Below are 15828 nucleotides of genomic sequence, written 5' to 3' on the forward strand. Positions count from 1 at the left end.
TTTGTTCATTATTTTCTAGAACGAATGATAATTTTTTCACACAATAATACGTGTGCACGTGCACGCTTACCAGTGGAAAAGAAACCACTCCTTCGTTTCGCCTGTTTCAAAAAAATAAATAAATTCAAAAACAAAAAAAAACCTCCTTCGTTTCGGGCCACCTTTCGCGGCGCGCCTCTCCTCGGCTTTGACCGCGCCCTCTCGCCCTAACCGCCGCAACGCCGCCCTCGCCTCCTGCGCGGGCGCCTACACTACGCACGCGCGCCTACCTGTGGCTTGCCCTTCTTCCGCCATGGCGACCGACCCCGGCGGCGACGCGTGCCCGCTCTGCGGCAGCGGGGATGACCAGGCGGCGGTGACGGCCGGCCCTGCGCACGTCACGCTCCGCAAGCGGAACCTGCCCGCGGAGGCCGTTGCGCGGCTGGGGCCCGGCGACGAGGCGGCCGTACTGCGTGAGGCGGTCGCGTGGCAGCAGAGTGGCATGGCGGAGCTGCAGGAGGAGCTCGAGGCGGAGCGCGGCGCCGCTGCTGAGGCCGCCAGCGAGGCCATGTCCATGATCCTGCGCCTGCAGCGCGACAAGTCCGAGGCCATGATGGAGGCGCGCCAGTTCCGGCGGTTCGCCGAGGAGCGGTTCGCGCACGACGCCGCCGAGGTTGCCGCCCTCCACGTCGCCATGGCGCAGCGTGATGCCTCCATCCAGTCGCTCTCCGCGCAGCTCCGGGTGTGCCGCTCCCGCCTCATCCAGCTCGGGTTCGTTTCCCCGTCGTCCCTCCCCTCGTATCCCACGGCCGCCGCGGGGGATCACCTTTTCGCTGACGACTGCCCTTCCATCCAATGCCTCGATTATCCGGCCCGCTCAGACGTCGGTAGTCCACGCACCCACCACTTGTTCTATACAATGCCCGGCCGAGCTTCCCATAAGGGTGTCATCTGCGCTTCACCACGGCGCCAGTGCCATGGGCGCGCACTCTCCAATGACAGCTTGTATGACGGCGGCATTTCAGCGGCTGATGAGTTACCGTTCGTGGTGGAGCGGGACGTGTCGGACCAGGACAATGACTGCGACCCGGTGTATACTGTCGAGGCAGTGCATCGCGTGCCTGTTGCCGCACCTGAGGACTGCTGCTACTTTCAGACACCGATGGGAAACGACGTGGGCTTTGGTGGGGTTGGGGTGTGGGCTGAGGAGCAGGAGATACAAAAGCTCAGTGCAAGGTTACAAGCACTGGAGGCAGATCGGGAGTCGATGCGGCATGCAATCATGTCGATGGGAGCAGAGAAGGCGCAGGTTGTGATGCTCAAAGATATTGCTCACCAGCTCTGTGAGGAGGCGTCACCATTGCCTGCAGTTTCGTTGAAATTGCATCCAGTGCCACAAGCGGTGGTAGGGCCACAGAGGAAGGTGGTGAAGAGGCAGCCTTTCTGCATCAAATTCTTCATTGTGACCGTAATTAAGGTAAATTCAGCTGGTCTCGTGCTTCTATAAATTCTAAGTTTGTTCATAGTGATCCATCAGTTATAAGTAAACCGATACATTAAGGTATTCTTCATTTCTTCATGTCGTAATACTGGTTTTTGAGCAAACCACACGCACTATAATAGTAATAATCTAGAAATGCAACAGGGCACTGCTGGTGGACCCAGGAATAAATTGAAGGGTGTGCAAACTATTTTTTTTCCTACCTAATCCAAGTGTAACAAAATATGGCAAAAGAATAACGTAAATAACTCAATTCAAATCTCACAACCATTTAATTCACAAAATATATATTCCAAATGTGCTTAGTTACAATACAAAAGGCTTACATGGAAGAAACAGAAGTAAAAAAAATTACAACACTAGGTAACTATACGTCGTTGCATTGCCATGAAAGCATCAACTATGTCATCTTCACTTACTTTCATGAACACATCTCGCTCAATGAATGTCACCAAGCAATCATTCAAGTGATCATCGCCCATAATAGTCCTTAATTATTTTTCACTGGATTCATTGCAGAAAATACCCTTTTAACAATTGCGGTTGCTACCGGTAAAATCAATATCAATTTGATGAGTAAGTAGACCAAATCATAAAGAACATGCTTTTTTGTTGCAACAAGCAAAATAGAGAGCTCACCAATATTACTTGCATTTCTAAACCTATCATATTGTCTCATATCATCAATAAAAGTAGCAATTGAAATTCTAGCCTTATCAAATTCGTGCTTGATATGTCCATGGGATAGATTCAACAAGTCTCATTACCTTGAGTGCATCATAAGAAGCAAATGAATCGAGGGGATTCAAAGGCGACATGCAAATAAGCAACTCCATATTAACCTCATCAAACCGGCTGTCAAGCTCTTAATACCTTGAGCTTTGTTGTGAATGATATTAATACCACCCTCATGTTTGTGGTAGTAACCGCTAGGGTTCTACCGGGTCTAGGGCGGAGGTTGTAGGGGATGAAGCGGAGTTGGCGAGGGCTGGAGCATGGCGGTCGGCGGCGGGGCGCCGTTGCGCGCGAGAGGGAGGCGGCGGCGGTGGAAGGCGGCGGCGCAGCTAGGGTCCAGCTCCTCTGGGAGCCGGGCAATAGAGTTATGACTATATTGCTTAATTCCAAAAGATTTTTTACATTGGTTTATATAATCTCACGACTGACTAAGATAACTTGGACTCTAAGATAACTAAGATAACTTGGGCTAAGCCCGTAACTAATCCTGCCCATTGAGCCTCCTCCTTTGGTACGTAGTATCGGTCATAACATCTCTCCCCGCCTGCTCAAACAGCTCGTCCTCGAGCTGGAAATCTGGATAGCGCTGACTGAATTTGTTACGCTGCTCCCAACTCGCGTCCTCCTCTAGAAGGCCTTCCCACTGGATCAACAGGTACCACACCCCGCGACGTAGTTGGGCCCGCAACACCTTTGCTGGCCCGGGAGGGAGGCGCCTGTCGGAGGTCGGGTGTAGCTCTGGCGTGGCCGCCGGTGGCTCCCCACGGAAAGGCTTCAGGAGCCCCACATGGAAGACGTCGTGGATGCGAGCACCGACCGGAAGCTGAAGACGGTAGGCCACCTTTCCGATGCGCTCCAGCACGGAAAATGGCCCGGCGTAGCGCAGGCCTAGCTTGCACTTCGCACGCGGGTCAAGGGACTGTGTAGAACGGTGAAGGAAACGCAGCCACACCCAGTTCCCACCGCGAACTCTGCCTCGCGGTGGTGGCCGTCATAGTAGTGTTTGGCCAACTGCTGGGCCTGAACGAGGCGTTGGCACACCTCGGCAAGCATCTCGTCACGGCTGCGAACAAGACCACCCGTCGATTCCGTCCTAGCCGTCTCCGGGTCAACCGGTAGGATGGGCGGGGGCGGTCGGCCATAGACCACCTCGAACGGCGTGGCGCGTAGGGCGGAGTGATAAGAGGTGTTGTAGCAGTACTCCGCCCACGCAAGCCAGTCCACCCAAGCACGAGGACGACCACCTGTAACACAACACAAATACATGGCAATCACCTTGTTGACCACCTCGGATTGACCGTCCGTCTGAGGGTGGAACAACGTGCTCAAGCGGAGCTTCACGCCCGCCATCCTAAAGAGATCGCGCCAGACATGCCCCGAGAACACCGGGTCCCCGTCGCCGACGACCGAAGAAGAAAACCCGTGTAGGCGAACGATGCCATCGAAGAAGGCCCGGGCCACGGAGGTGGCGGTGTAAGGATGGCCAAGCGCGAAGAAGGCCCGGGCCACGGAGGTGGCGGTGTAAGGATGGCCAAGTGCGATGAAGTGGGCATACTTGGAGAAGCGATCGACTACTGTGAGGATGACGGACTTGCCGCGCACCTTGGGTAGGCCCTCAATGAAGTCCATGGAGATATCGACCCAAAACTGAGAAGGCACCTCCAAGGGCTGTAGCAGCCCTGCTGGTCGTCGTGTCTCCGTCTTCTTACGCTGGCACGTCGCACAAGACCGCACCCAGTCTCGAACCAGGGCCCGAACGCCGGGGATGTAGAAGTTGGCGCGGAGACGTTGGAGGGTCTTCTGCACACCCTCGTGGCCTGCTGAGTGGGCCAGCAGCAACACCTGATGACGGAGGTCGCCGTGATCCGGCACGAAGAGGCGTCGCCCATGCAGGAGCAGGCCCTACGCCAAACGCCACGACTCCTCCAGGTCACCGGCAGCAAGGCGCTGCCGAAGGGACTGCGCGTCGGGCGCGTCCCTGGTGGCCCGGCGGATGTCGTCAAGAGGGCGAACGAGGGCCCTAAGCGGATGCAGAGGGCCGCCCCGTCGGAGTCGCCCGTGTCAGCATCGTGGTCGTCGCGGCGGGACAGGGCGTCGGCCACGGTGTTAAGGCGGCCCGGACGATACTCGACGGTGAAATCGAAGCCAAAGAGCTTGCTGATCCACTGGTGCTGCGGCACGGTAGACAACCTCTGGTCCAATAGGAACTTGAGGCTGTAGTGATCCGTGCGAATCCGGAACGACCGTCCCCAAAGATATGGCCGCCAGTGGCGTACGGCCTGCAGCAAACCAATGAGCTCCCTCTCATAGGCTGCGAGCTTGTGGTGGCGCGCGGCGAAAGGCCTGCTGAAGAACGCGAGGGGCCCGTCGCCCTGATGAAGGACGGCGCCGAACCCCATGCCGGAGGCGTCGCAGTCGACCATGAACGATGGGTCGAAGTCGGGCATCTAAAGGACGGGACCCGTCGTGAGGGCCCGTTTGAGGGCCTCGAACGCCTCCGTGGCCTCTGCATCCCAGGCGAAGGCATCGCGTCGGAGCAGGCACGTGAGCGGGGACGCGATGAGGCCGAATTCCCGGATAAATTTTCGGTAGTAGCCCGCGAGGACCAGGAAGCCGCGGAGAGCCCCCAGGGAGTGCGGCGCCGGCCAGGCTGCAACGGCCGCCACCTTGTAGGCGTTCATAGCAATACCCTCGGCCGAGATGACGTGGCCGAGGTAGGTGACTGAAGGCGTCCCGAACGAGCACTTCGAGCGCTTAAGATGAAGATGGTGCGCTCGAAGCTCGTTGAAGACGATGGCGACGTGGTGAAGATGTTCCGCCCATGTCGTGCTGTAGATAAGAATGGCATCAAAGAAAACGAGCACAAACTGACGCAAGTAGGGCCGGAGGATGTCGTTCATCAAGGCCTGAAAAGTCGCCGGAGCGTTGGAGAGGCCAAAAGGCATCACCAAGAACTCGAAGTGGCCGTGATGTGTCCGAAATGCCGTCTTCGCGACATCGTCCGGGTGCATCCGCACCTGGTGGTAGCCCGAACGGAGGTCGAGCTTGGTGAAGAAGCACGCACCATGTAGTTCGTCCAGGAGCTCGTCGACGACCGAAATGGGAAATTTGTTTTTGAGCGTCTGGGCGTTAAGGGCGCGGTAGTCGATGCAGAAGCGCCACGAGCCGTCCGACTTGCGTACGAGGAGGACCGGCGCCGAAAACGATGAAGTGGAGATCCAGATGATGCTAGGGCTAGCATGAGCGCGCACTACCGCTCCAGCTCGTCCTTCTGCAGCTGGGGGTAGCGGTAGGGACGCACCGCCACCGGCGCCGTGCTTGGCAGGAGATGGATGCGGTGGTTATACACCCGGGCCGATGGCAGACCCTGAGGCTCGTTGAAGAGGTTGCTGTGCTGCTGCAGGAGATGGTCCAACAGAGGGTGCGCGGACTCGGCAGCAGTCGCGGCCAGCTGCGGTTGTGGCGTCGCTGGTGGGGCGCCACCCGCGCCCTCCCACCTGACGCGGCGACCCAGGCGCCCGAAGGTCACCATCATTGCGTCGAAGTCCCAGAGAATGGGACCCAGGGTCCGCAAGAAGTCGACGCCGAGGATGAAGTCGAAGCAGCCCAAGTCGATGCCAGCGCATGTGATGGTGAAGTGTTCGTCGCCGATGGTGATGGGAACGTCCCTTGCGAGCCCATGACATCAGAGACGGTCGCCGTTAGCCACGGTGACCCGCAGCTGCTCCCCGCCCGTCGGCTGAAGTGCCAAGCGGCGCATGGTCGACTCGGGCAGGAAGTTATGTGTGGAGCCCGTATCCAGAAGGGTCAGGAGGCGCTCGCCGTGGATCATCACTGGCAGGAGCATAGTCTTCTCCGCTCGTATACCTGCGAGGGCATGGAGGGAGACCACGAGAGCCGTCGCCGGTGCCGGTGTGACCTCCGCAGCAGCTGGTGCGGCCAAGTCGCCGAGCTCGTTGGCGGGCGTGTCCTCCTCGACGTTGTCGGCCGCCTCCAAGTAGAAGAGGCGCGAGCAGACGTGGCCCGACACGTAGGGCTCGTCGCAGTTAAAGCACAGCCCCTGGCGATGGCGCTCGAGCCGCTCGACCGGGGTGAGCCGACGGAAGGGCCGCGTCGAGGCCGAAGCGGTAGTCGCAGGAGGGACCGGGGGCGGACGACCCGACACAACAGGAAAACCGGGTCGGCTGTCGGCCACTTCGCGCCGGTGCCGCCTGCTGCAAGGCCTGCGCGCGACGCTCGAAGGCGCGGGCGTAGTACATGGCCGTCTGGAGGTCCTGCGCCTCCCGAAGCTCCACGTCCACGCAGATGTGATCTGACAGACCACCGACGAAGAGCTCGGCCCGCTGCTGAGCCGTCACGCCTGGCGAAGGTGGCGCCAGCGCCGGCATCCTGGAGGCGGCGCTGCTCGAGGCCGACCCCTTTTGTTTTTGTTTCTTACTTTACCTGCAACAAAACATGCTGGCCCCGCGAGGGCGTGTAAGGATTATGGCCCTTGTGCCTGAAGTTAATGTCTGCCGAAAATGAGTTTGCTCTTAGCGCTCCTTGTTAGGTTTGTCCCTTTCCCTGCGATTGTCTGAGTGTTCTGCGTCGCTAGGATCCCCGAACCGGGCTTAGTTGTCGCTGGCGTGCCAGGCCGCGGTACCGGGCCCCACCGAGCCACGCGAAGCTGTTCGAACAATTCGTCGGAACGCGCTGTGCTGTGGCCGTTTGTTGTTTTTTATTGCTTGCTTTCGCGTCTTGTGCTGTCAAGTCCCAGCCCTGTGCGTACCTCAATCGCCGTTAGTGCTTTGCAACGCTAGCAGCTTGTCACCCTCTGGGCATGCCTTGCCAGATCACCCAGGCGATCTGTTCTGAAGAGGAGCCTCGCGCGCACAAGCTTCGTTCCGAACGAAGTGCGCCCGCTAGCCCACGCTTGGGTGCCACACGAGGAGACCAAACACCAAGGGACTAGGTGGGGTGGCGTGCGAGTCCGGCATCGCCGCGAAGGGACCGGGCTGAGCACCGGCACTGTGTCACGTTTGAGTGCCACGCGAGGAGACCAAACACCAAGGGACTTGGTGGGATGGCGTGCGAGTCCGGCACCGTCGCGAAGGGACCAAGCCAAGCACCGACACCATGTCCAGCCCCTGCTCGCGTGAGGCCCGAGGGCTGGCTGGCGGGCGCAAGCCGTAGGAGGGGCCCAACAACGACCTCGGCAGGAGCCACACATGTCACAATTCATCCTGAAGTTAGTGCGGCGCCCTCAGTTGTTTCATCCACCAGCGCGGAGCTTGGGGCTTCCACTTGGCGTCGGCATGGTCGTGCTTCGGCCATTTTCCGCCGGCGTGGAGCATGGGGCTTCCACTTGGCGTGGGCATAGTCGCGGTCGACTGTTTTTCCCTAGCGCGGAGCATGGGGCTTCCACTTGGCGTGGGCATAGTCGCGGTTCGACCGTTTTCCGCCAGCGCGGAGCATGGGCTTCCACCTGGCGTGGGCATAGCGCAGTTCGACCGTTTTCCACCAGCGGAGCATGGGGCTTCCACCTGGTGTGGGCATAGTCGTGGTGCGACCTTTTTCCTCCAGCACGGAGCATGGGGCTTCCACTTGGGCATGGGCGGGAGTCCTCCCAAGGCCAAGGAGTGCGCACCGGGAGGCTCTGGGGCGTGTACCTCCCCACCTCATTCTTACGTGAGAGGGTCACGAGCGGAGACTTCGAGGGTTCCAAGCGCACGGCTCAGGGGCCGCTTCCGCGGCCCTCAGGCGACTTGCATCCTGCCCTTGGTACGGTGGCGGGCTCGCGCGACCCGCGTGTAGAGGGCGACGTGGGAGCCTGAGGTGCAACACTCCGTTCATCATCAGAGTGCTCAGGGTGACGCGCGCCGGGCGGTCATTCCGAGATCATGGCGCGACGACGGCGGGCGCCGGGGGCGCGCACGAGACGGCGCGAGCGGGCCAGGCCCGCCAGACATGGCTCGGTCGCCCAGGCCTAGCGATGCTGCAGGGACGGACCTCAGCGCAGGCACCATGCCGAATTCCCCATGAAATGTTCAAAGGAAAACTCGTCGAGCGTGTGGCGAAACACCAAGCTGGCAGCATGCAAATTTGGCCGCGGCCTTACTTACCTACCCACGACAATCCCACGAGAGGGCAGGACACCAAGGGCCTTTGTGAGGTGCCATGTGCGGGGGCTGGCCCGTGAGGCAGAGCCCAGTCCCTTGGATTTACCAGCGCTGTTGGGACGGACCCGAGCACAGACGCGGTGTCCAGCCCCCAGTCATGGGGCGGCCAAAGGGAGAATCATAGGGGCGCAGCGATTTCAGGTGGCATTGAGACAACAAACGCAAGATCTAGGCGAACAACATAAACTCAACCTAAAGATAACTAGGTTCGATACACAACCAAAAAGCGAGGACGCTGCAAGGACGAAACCTTGCCGGCTTGAGGTAAGCGCAACCTGATGGACACTCTTAATTCAACAACCAAAAAGTCATCTGGAAGTCAAGCCACTGCAGGGGCGTCGGGTGGCATGGCGAGGCAGACCGTGGAGGCTCACTGCTCCGGGCCGGCTTGCACCTGAGATCTTTGGGGCTCGCCAGGGCCTGACGGCTCGCGCGGCACTGCCGGGAGCCGCGCTAGTCTTCGGAAGGTGGCTGCAGCGTTTTCCATGCCGAAGGGCATGCAGGCGCATCTGGCGGCGACGCCCCTGCTCACGCCAGCGCGTGACGGCTAGAAGGGGTCCCGGGAGTCGTCCCTGTTGAGGCCCGCGATGTCCGCACATGCACACCTGGTCGTTCTTCTCGGGGGCGGCGGTTGTGTTGGTGAGGCGTCGCGGGCTGCACTCGCCGCGCATGGTACGCGCCTGCCGCAACTTGTCAATCTCTTGGACGATGAACTCTTGTGCCCCTGGTGCCTGACACCGTACTTCCCGCTCGCGGGGGCACGCGTCGAAACATGCCTCCGAGTGGTGCCCGAGCACCTCCCTCGCCACGCTGGTCAAATCGGACGCGTTCCTGATGGAAATCCCCTAGACTGACCTGAAGGAGGCGCCGGGCTACTAAGAACTTCTTTTCATCATAATGACAGAATTGTACATAAATAACGAAAATGAAGATTATTTGCTACACAACCATACAATATGTCATGGCCAAAAACAAGGCATGGTGTCATTATCCTTTACTTGCAGAAAAATTCTTGAGCAGAAAATGTAACAAAAACGGTATTTCAAGTAGGGATCCTTTACTTGCAGCCACTTGGGTCGTGTGGGATAGACTGTCAAAACTTATGCTTGTTGGGCTGATGATTTGAGGCCAGTTTTATACAAATTAACATGTGTTTATTGCACGAACTATAGCACATTTAGTACATGTAGGTAGTATACATCATATATAAACAAATCTTGTCAAAACAATTGGGTGTACAGATGTACACCCATGACCCCAACAGTTACTTGCAGCAGGGGCGAGAAGCTCAGCTCCAGCAGCCAAAGGTGGGGGTGGGGGAAAACTGAAACTGGTTTGAGTTCTCTCTCCCCTCCTGCTAGTAACTGTTGGCGCCCAGACTTTGTTTCCCGCCCTTTTCTTCCCGCCCAGAGTTCTGTTTCCTGCCTGAACTCCCAGCCCTGCCTGAGGCGTCTTCATTTGCCTAAGGTAGGCAGAATGGCGCCTATGCGGACGCCTTGGACGCCCTATGGACTAAGGCAGACGCCTTAGACATGCACATAAGGCAAGGCCGATGCCTTGTGACCTGGGGGCGCCCTGACGCCTAAGCGTCGCCTAAGCGACGCATTAGGGACGCCTTAAAAACAATGATCACAAGACTGAAATGACTATATAACATAGGAACGATGCTCACATGTGCTAAAATAATACTCCCTCTTTAAACTAATATAAGATGTTTTAGATCACTAAAGTAGTGATTAAAACGTCTTATATTAGTTTATAGAGGGAGTAATTATTACACCCAGAGACATGAAAGATTCAAGATTACATCATCCAAGCAAAAGATCAAATAGTCTGAGTACAGACAGAAAAGCAAATGGCCTAAGAGGCCCAGAGTCTCAGCCAGCCACCGGGGAGCCTCTAGTCTACTCATCGCGTGCAAGCTCAGCTCGCATAGTACTTGCCGCTCAAGTCGGAGTAGTCATCGGCAACAATTGGTGGTCGAAAAACAAGGTGAGTACATGACGTACTCCGCAAGACTTATATCAGATCTATTCTTAGTATGCATTGCTCTCAAAATGGCGAATGTTGTTTGAGCGGCAACAAGCACTAGCATCTTATAGAGACACGCTGCAACTTGCATCTATTAGAGATGGGAAAGAGAGCGTACCAAAGGTAAGATAGTGTAAAAGGCCCATCTACTCTATCCACCTAACCTAACCGCAAACATAACACAGCCTTGCATTCCCCTTTGTATACACATGAAGAAGAATCCTCAAGACACTCAAGCTGATCTGCCTGATACACCTCGTGGCAAAAATCTGCACGAAGGTGCTATTGCTCTGGCTCGCTCCCAGACTTGGTGACTTGGTCAGCCGCAACCAGAACGCGTTCATCCCCAACCGGAGTCTCCATGACAACTTCGTCTTGGTTAGGCAATCGCTCAAGATGCTACACCACGTAAAGGCTCCGCGGATCATGTTGAGGTTCTCGCCCGGTATGATCTATCGCGCGGCCTTCGATTCCATATCATGGCCTTTCCTCTTTGAGGTTCTCGCCCGATATGGTTTTGGAACCAGGTTTCGGGAGTGGCTGGCGATCTTACTTGCGACGTCCAGCAACCGCGTCATGCTCAACGGCGAGCCCGGGCCACCCATCTGGTTTCGCTGTGGCCTACGCCAGGGAGATCCGACATCCCCACAGCTCTTTGTGCTCGCCGTGGACACCCTCGTCCGCCTCATTCGACGCGCCCATGAGTGCAGCATACTTCGCCCGCTCCACCACAAACGCGACATTCCGGCGATCTCCCTCTATGCCGACGATGTCATGGTGTTCTGCCACGCCACGCAGGACGTCGTGGCTGCCATCAAGGGGATCCTCACCTTGTTTGGCAGAGCAACGTGCTCAGAGTCAACTACTCCAAGAGCTCAGCTACCATCATCCATGACAAACCCGACACTGCAGCGATGATCACTCAACTGGGATGGCCGGTGGTTGAATTGTCTATCACTTACCTGGGCATCCCGCTGACGCTTCGTCGCCCCACTACTGCCCAGCTGCAACCCCTCGTCGATTCGGTGGCGGCCAGGCTCCCGGCATGGAAGGCATGGCTCATGAACAAAGCTGGGCGACGCGCGCTGGTAAAGTCTGTCCTGAGCTCAATACCGATCCACCAGTTGCTCGCTTTTGCCCCTCCAAAGAAGACCATAAAACAGCTCGAGAAACAACAACGGGGATTTCTTTGGGCCGGCCGCGCCACTGCCAACGGAGGGCACTGTCATGTCAACTGGCGCCACACCTGTCGGCCCGTTGAATACGGTGGCCTTGGGATCCGCGATCTGGAGCGCACAGGTCTGGCGCTTCGGCTGCGATGGATGTGGTTTGCCCGCACGGACACCGAACGGGCATGGCAAGGACTAGACCTACAATTCATGAAGGAGGAGAGTGCGGTGTCTTTGCATCCACCAGTATGGCCCTTGGCAACTGATTGAGAACCCTTTTCTGGGAGGACCGCTGTATACATGGACAATCAGTCCGAGAAATTGCCCCCTGCTATACCAGTGCATCCCCAAGCGGCGAAGCAGAACGAGAACGGTGGCTGAGGGCCTCCACGGGAACGCCTGGGCCCGCGACATCCAAGGAACCCTCGGGATACACGAGATAGGTCAGTACCTGCTTCTATGGCAGGCTGCCCAACAATTCGCCCTCTCGACTGAGCTCGACCGGCTGCTTTGGAAATGGACGGCCAACGGCACATACACGGCGCAGTCTTGCTACATCGCTACATTCCAGGGATCAACTCGCTGCCCCTCTTGGAAGCTCATCTGGAAGGGTTGGGTGCCGCCCCGCGTCAGATTCTTTCACTGGCTCGCCAACAAAGACCGCTGCTGGACGGCAGCGAGACTTGCCCGACGCGGCCTGCAGCACCACCCGAAGTGCCTCCTCTGCGACCAAGAGCCAGAGACAATCCACCACTTGCTTCTAGCATGCCCCTTGGCCAAGCAAGCTTGGCGCACCATTCTGGACTGGACGCACATACCAGTGCAACCACCAGGTAACGAACCTACCTTGCATGACTGGTGGCAACGAGCGAAGGAGCAAACCCTGCCCGCACTCCACAAGGCTCTACAATCCATCACAATGCTTGTCCCCTGGTTGATTTGGAAACATCAGAACGATTGTGTCTTCAACAACGCGAGACCCTCGATAGAAGCATTAGTTGATAGGATCAAAGTATAAGCCAAATATTGGGCACAAGCTGGGGCACAAGGGTTGAGAGTTGTGCTGCCTGCCTCCTGGGACGTCCATTGATGACGAACTGGCATTGTAACCATCACCTCCTAGGAGGTATGTAATCTCCCACCTTTTCAATGAAACGAAACGCAAGCGCTCCTTGCGTTTTCTCGAAAAAAAAGACCTCATCCATCGCCAGAGCAAAAAGATAAGGGCTCAAAGCTGATCCTTAATACAGTCCCATTTTAACTGGAATGCCATCAATGTTGCCATCACATGTTCGAATACTTGCCACAACATTATTGTACATGTCCTAATGTACTTTCTTGAGTTTTTGTGTTTCTCCATGGCCATCGCATGACATTCCGCGGTATCTTGCTGTAGGCCTTCTCCAAGTCAATGAACATCATATGTTGTAGGCCTTCTCCGAGCCAAGTAAACCTTAGTTTCTTTGCTGATTTGCTTGTTTTCTGTTTCATCCAGTGGATCGTATCTGTCTTTTCTCGGCGAAGGAAATTAGAGCGCGTCAAGTGAGTTCTCAAATGTTGCTCAATCGGTTAATGGTTACCTTGTATCTTTCTGTATGTAACCATTGCTGAGCATCGTTCGTAGGTACCCGTTTGGTTTGTGTGGGGGCTATGTTGGACTAATGCTGGTGCTGGATAGGTCCCACAAACAGAGATACAGAAGATTTCTTAAGAGAAGCTAGGTGATGCCGCTCACTGATTATATGCAGCGGCCGAGGAAGACTTTGCGATTGTATGATGCTTGTGAAAAATGCTGTCATCGTTGCATATATCTTTTTGCTCTCTTGTCCATAAATTTTATGTTGGTTTGGTCTGGCAATCTATCTAGTTATCAACTGAGGTTCGAGGTCTTGTCCATTTATTTGATTTTGTTCCTATTTTTCTCCTACTATTGTAATGATTGTTTTTTTAGGCAAGTATGAATTACTAGTTCATTTGTACAAAGTACTCCAGGTAACGAGTCCCAAAATCAGAAGTAGAGATTGTTAAGCAGTGCTATGATGTGCTACTGTTTCTTTACTCGTACCAGATTTTGTGTGAAGACCGGATTTTGAAGTTACCAGTGATTTTACCATAAAAATAAATTATTATCTAGTTTCTGATTATTATTATTTTTGTAAAAAACAGCAAAATGCTGGCATTTCATTTATAGGTAGGGAGCAGCATGTACAGATTCGTGGAGAAAGTCACGAAGAAAGAGAGGAAAGAAAACTGAAAACAAGAGAAGGAAAAAACTTTATGGGACGGAGGGAGTTTATATATCTCATGGTGGCTCCGCGAAGGGTTGCAAGTTGCAACAGGCCATTGGCGCCAGCGGTTCTCGATGCTTCCAGGGTTCTGATAGGACTGATGATCGATGGGACTGGCAAGGTATTGTTCTTGAAAATTCTGTAGTTTCTTGATTAATGAAATATCGAAAGTAACAAGCCTCTTGTTGGGTTGGCGACGCTGAATGAGGCAGAAGGCAGATGCTCTGCTCAATGTATCAGTTTCACGGGCCAGCTTCATGACCTTTTTTTGACCTCTTTCAAGCGTGATCTAATCGGTAAGGTTAGCGGCGTGGCAAGTTCTTTTTTTTTTTACCGTAATCACCCCACTTTATTATGATTCAAGAATAAACCTCACCAAGAGGATCACCTAACCATTCTATAGGAGCAGTTCTCACAGCCATATTAGCAAGCATGGGCAACATGACATGGATTTGTAACTAGGGTTTCTACCTCCTGTCGGCACCACCACTCATCTGCCTCGTCTTGTGTGGCTTTAGCGTCATCGGGGCCATGGTGGATCCCATCCTTTGCCGACAAAGGGCTTTGTTTATTTGTTTCATGTTCACTAAGACAAGGTGGCGGCGGTTCTCAGACGATGAAGGGCAGTTCTTTTGTTGGCTTTTAAAATAAGCTGGAATAAGCTACCCCTACCCAGCTTATTCTAGAAGCTTTATCAAATCTATTTATTCAGAAGTCTACTAATTAAGATTTGACTAATAAGCTTCTAAAAAAATATTTTTGGTTGGGCTTCTAGAATAAGCTGGATAGGGCAGCTTATTCCAGAAGGTCAAAAAAGCCAACAAAAGAACTGACCCGAAATAAGGTTCTTAGCCCCGTCTTGGTGATGTGTCCAACATCATCGGAGGGGTTGTGAAGGTGTGTTTTTGATGGATCTCGTAGAATGATGGTTATCTTTGATGGATTTGGTCTTCGTTCGGCCATGCCAGTGTGTTTTTAAGTCAGATCTTTTTGATCTATGTTTTTTTTATCGATGGTGGTTGCTATTCTGGTGTGCAAGTGGGTTTAGCATGGTGATTTTTTGTTTGTCTACCACAACAATATGCTCACAGCGGCACGTCTTCTCTCATTTTGGTGCTTATAGTCCTTGCTCATTTTGATGTTTATAGCCGTTGCTAGGTGGTCTACAGTTTTAGATGTAAGTTTTACTTTTTTAATGTTTGTTGTATTGTCATGATTGATGGCCCAGTAGTTCAGAATTTTTCCAAAGAAACAAAAATATCAGCCAAACGTTATTATGTCGTGATCAAGGCATTTATTGGTCAACCTATTAGACAGAGAGGATACATCAGCAATACCACTCCGGAATACACGCTGGTGGGATCTGATTTAATTGATACTTCCTCCATGCATTTTTATAAAACGTTTCAGAGAGTACAGAGTAGATATTGAACTGTTTTGACTGTCGTCTGAAGTCTTTCAGTGTCTTGTAAAAGTAAACAGATGGAGTAGCTCACTAAGGCTTGTGTCAATACTTGTTTCTTGACGCGGTTTTATAGGCATTTTGTTGACGTGGTATACTAGTTACTCCTTCCTTTCCGGTTTATAGGGTTCATCTCAAAAATTTCAGATTTACATTATATTAGGCTCATTTTAAGTCTAATTGGCTTAAAGTGCTTTGAGTCCCACACCATATTTAATTCATAGAGTTTAGAGAAAGAAGGTGAGTGGCTATGCATGCATCGTTTTTTACATCCATCATGCAAGTCCAATGAGAAGGAGGATGCTACATTTATTGCCTTGGAAATTGAATATGTGAGAAATATTTCATTGGCTAGTTAAAACTTGTGTCATCCACTCACAAGTCACCTTGGTTGATGAGATTTCGGATCTGAGCCCTATAAACCAGAAAGGAGGGAGTAATGAAGAAAGAGAGTGATGTTGTATCTTAGCTAATATACAACCCTTGCACGTGGCTATAGGTAAAA

General features: G+C 54.0%; 1 protein-coding gene across 3 annotated transcripts; it reads left to right on the forward strand.

The window, feature by feature from the left end:
- The first annotated feature begins 452 nt into the window (after positions 1-452).
- On the forward strand, positions 453-14161 carry LOC123448562 (myosin-binding protein 7-like). Of its 3 annotated transcripts, XM_045125505.1 has the most exons (4): positions 458-1456; positions 13069-13115; positions 13198-13294; positions 13740-13830. In XM_045125505.1, the coding sequence occupies exons 1-3, from the start codon at positions 482-484 to the stop codon at positions 13292-13294; spliced, it is 1119 nt and encodes a 372-aa protein (XP_044981440.1). In that variant the 5' UTR covers positions 458-481; the 3' UTR covers positions 13740-13830. The 3 variants fall into 3 exon arrangements, with proteins under 3 accessions (XP_044981441.1, XP_044981440.1, XP_044981439.1); XM_045125504.1 differs by lacking the exon at positions 13740-13830 and having other exon boundaries at positions 13198-13653; XM_045125506.1 differs by lacking the exons at positions 13069-13115; positions 13198-13294 and having other exon boundaries at positions 453-1456; positions 13740-14161.
- Positions 14162-15828: the final 1667 nt, after the last annotated feature.

Source organism: Hordeum vulgare, chromosome 4H, assembly GCF_904849725.1.
Source record: "Hordeum vulgare subsp. vulgare chromosome 4H, MorexV3_pseudomolecules_assembly, whole genome shotgun sequence".
Taxonomy (NCBI): Eukaryota; Viridiplantae; Streptophyta; class Magnoliopsida; order Poales; family Poaceae; genus Hordeum; species Hordeum vulgare.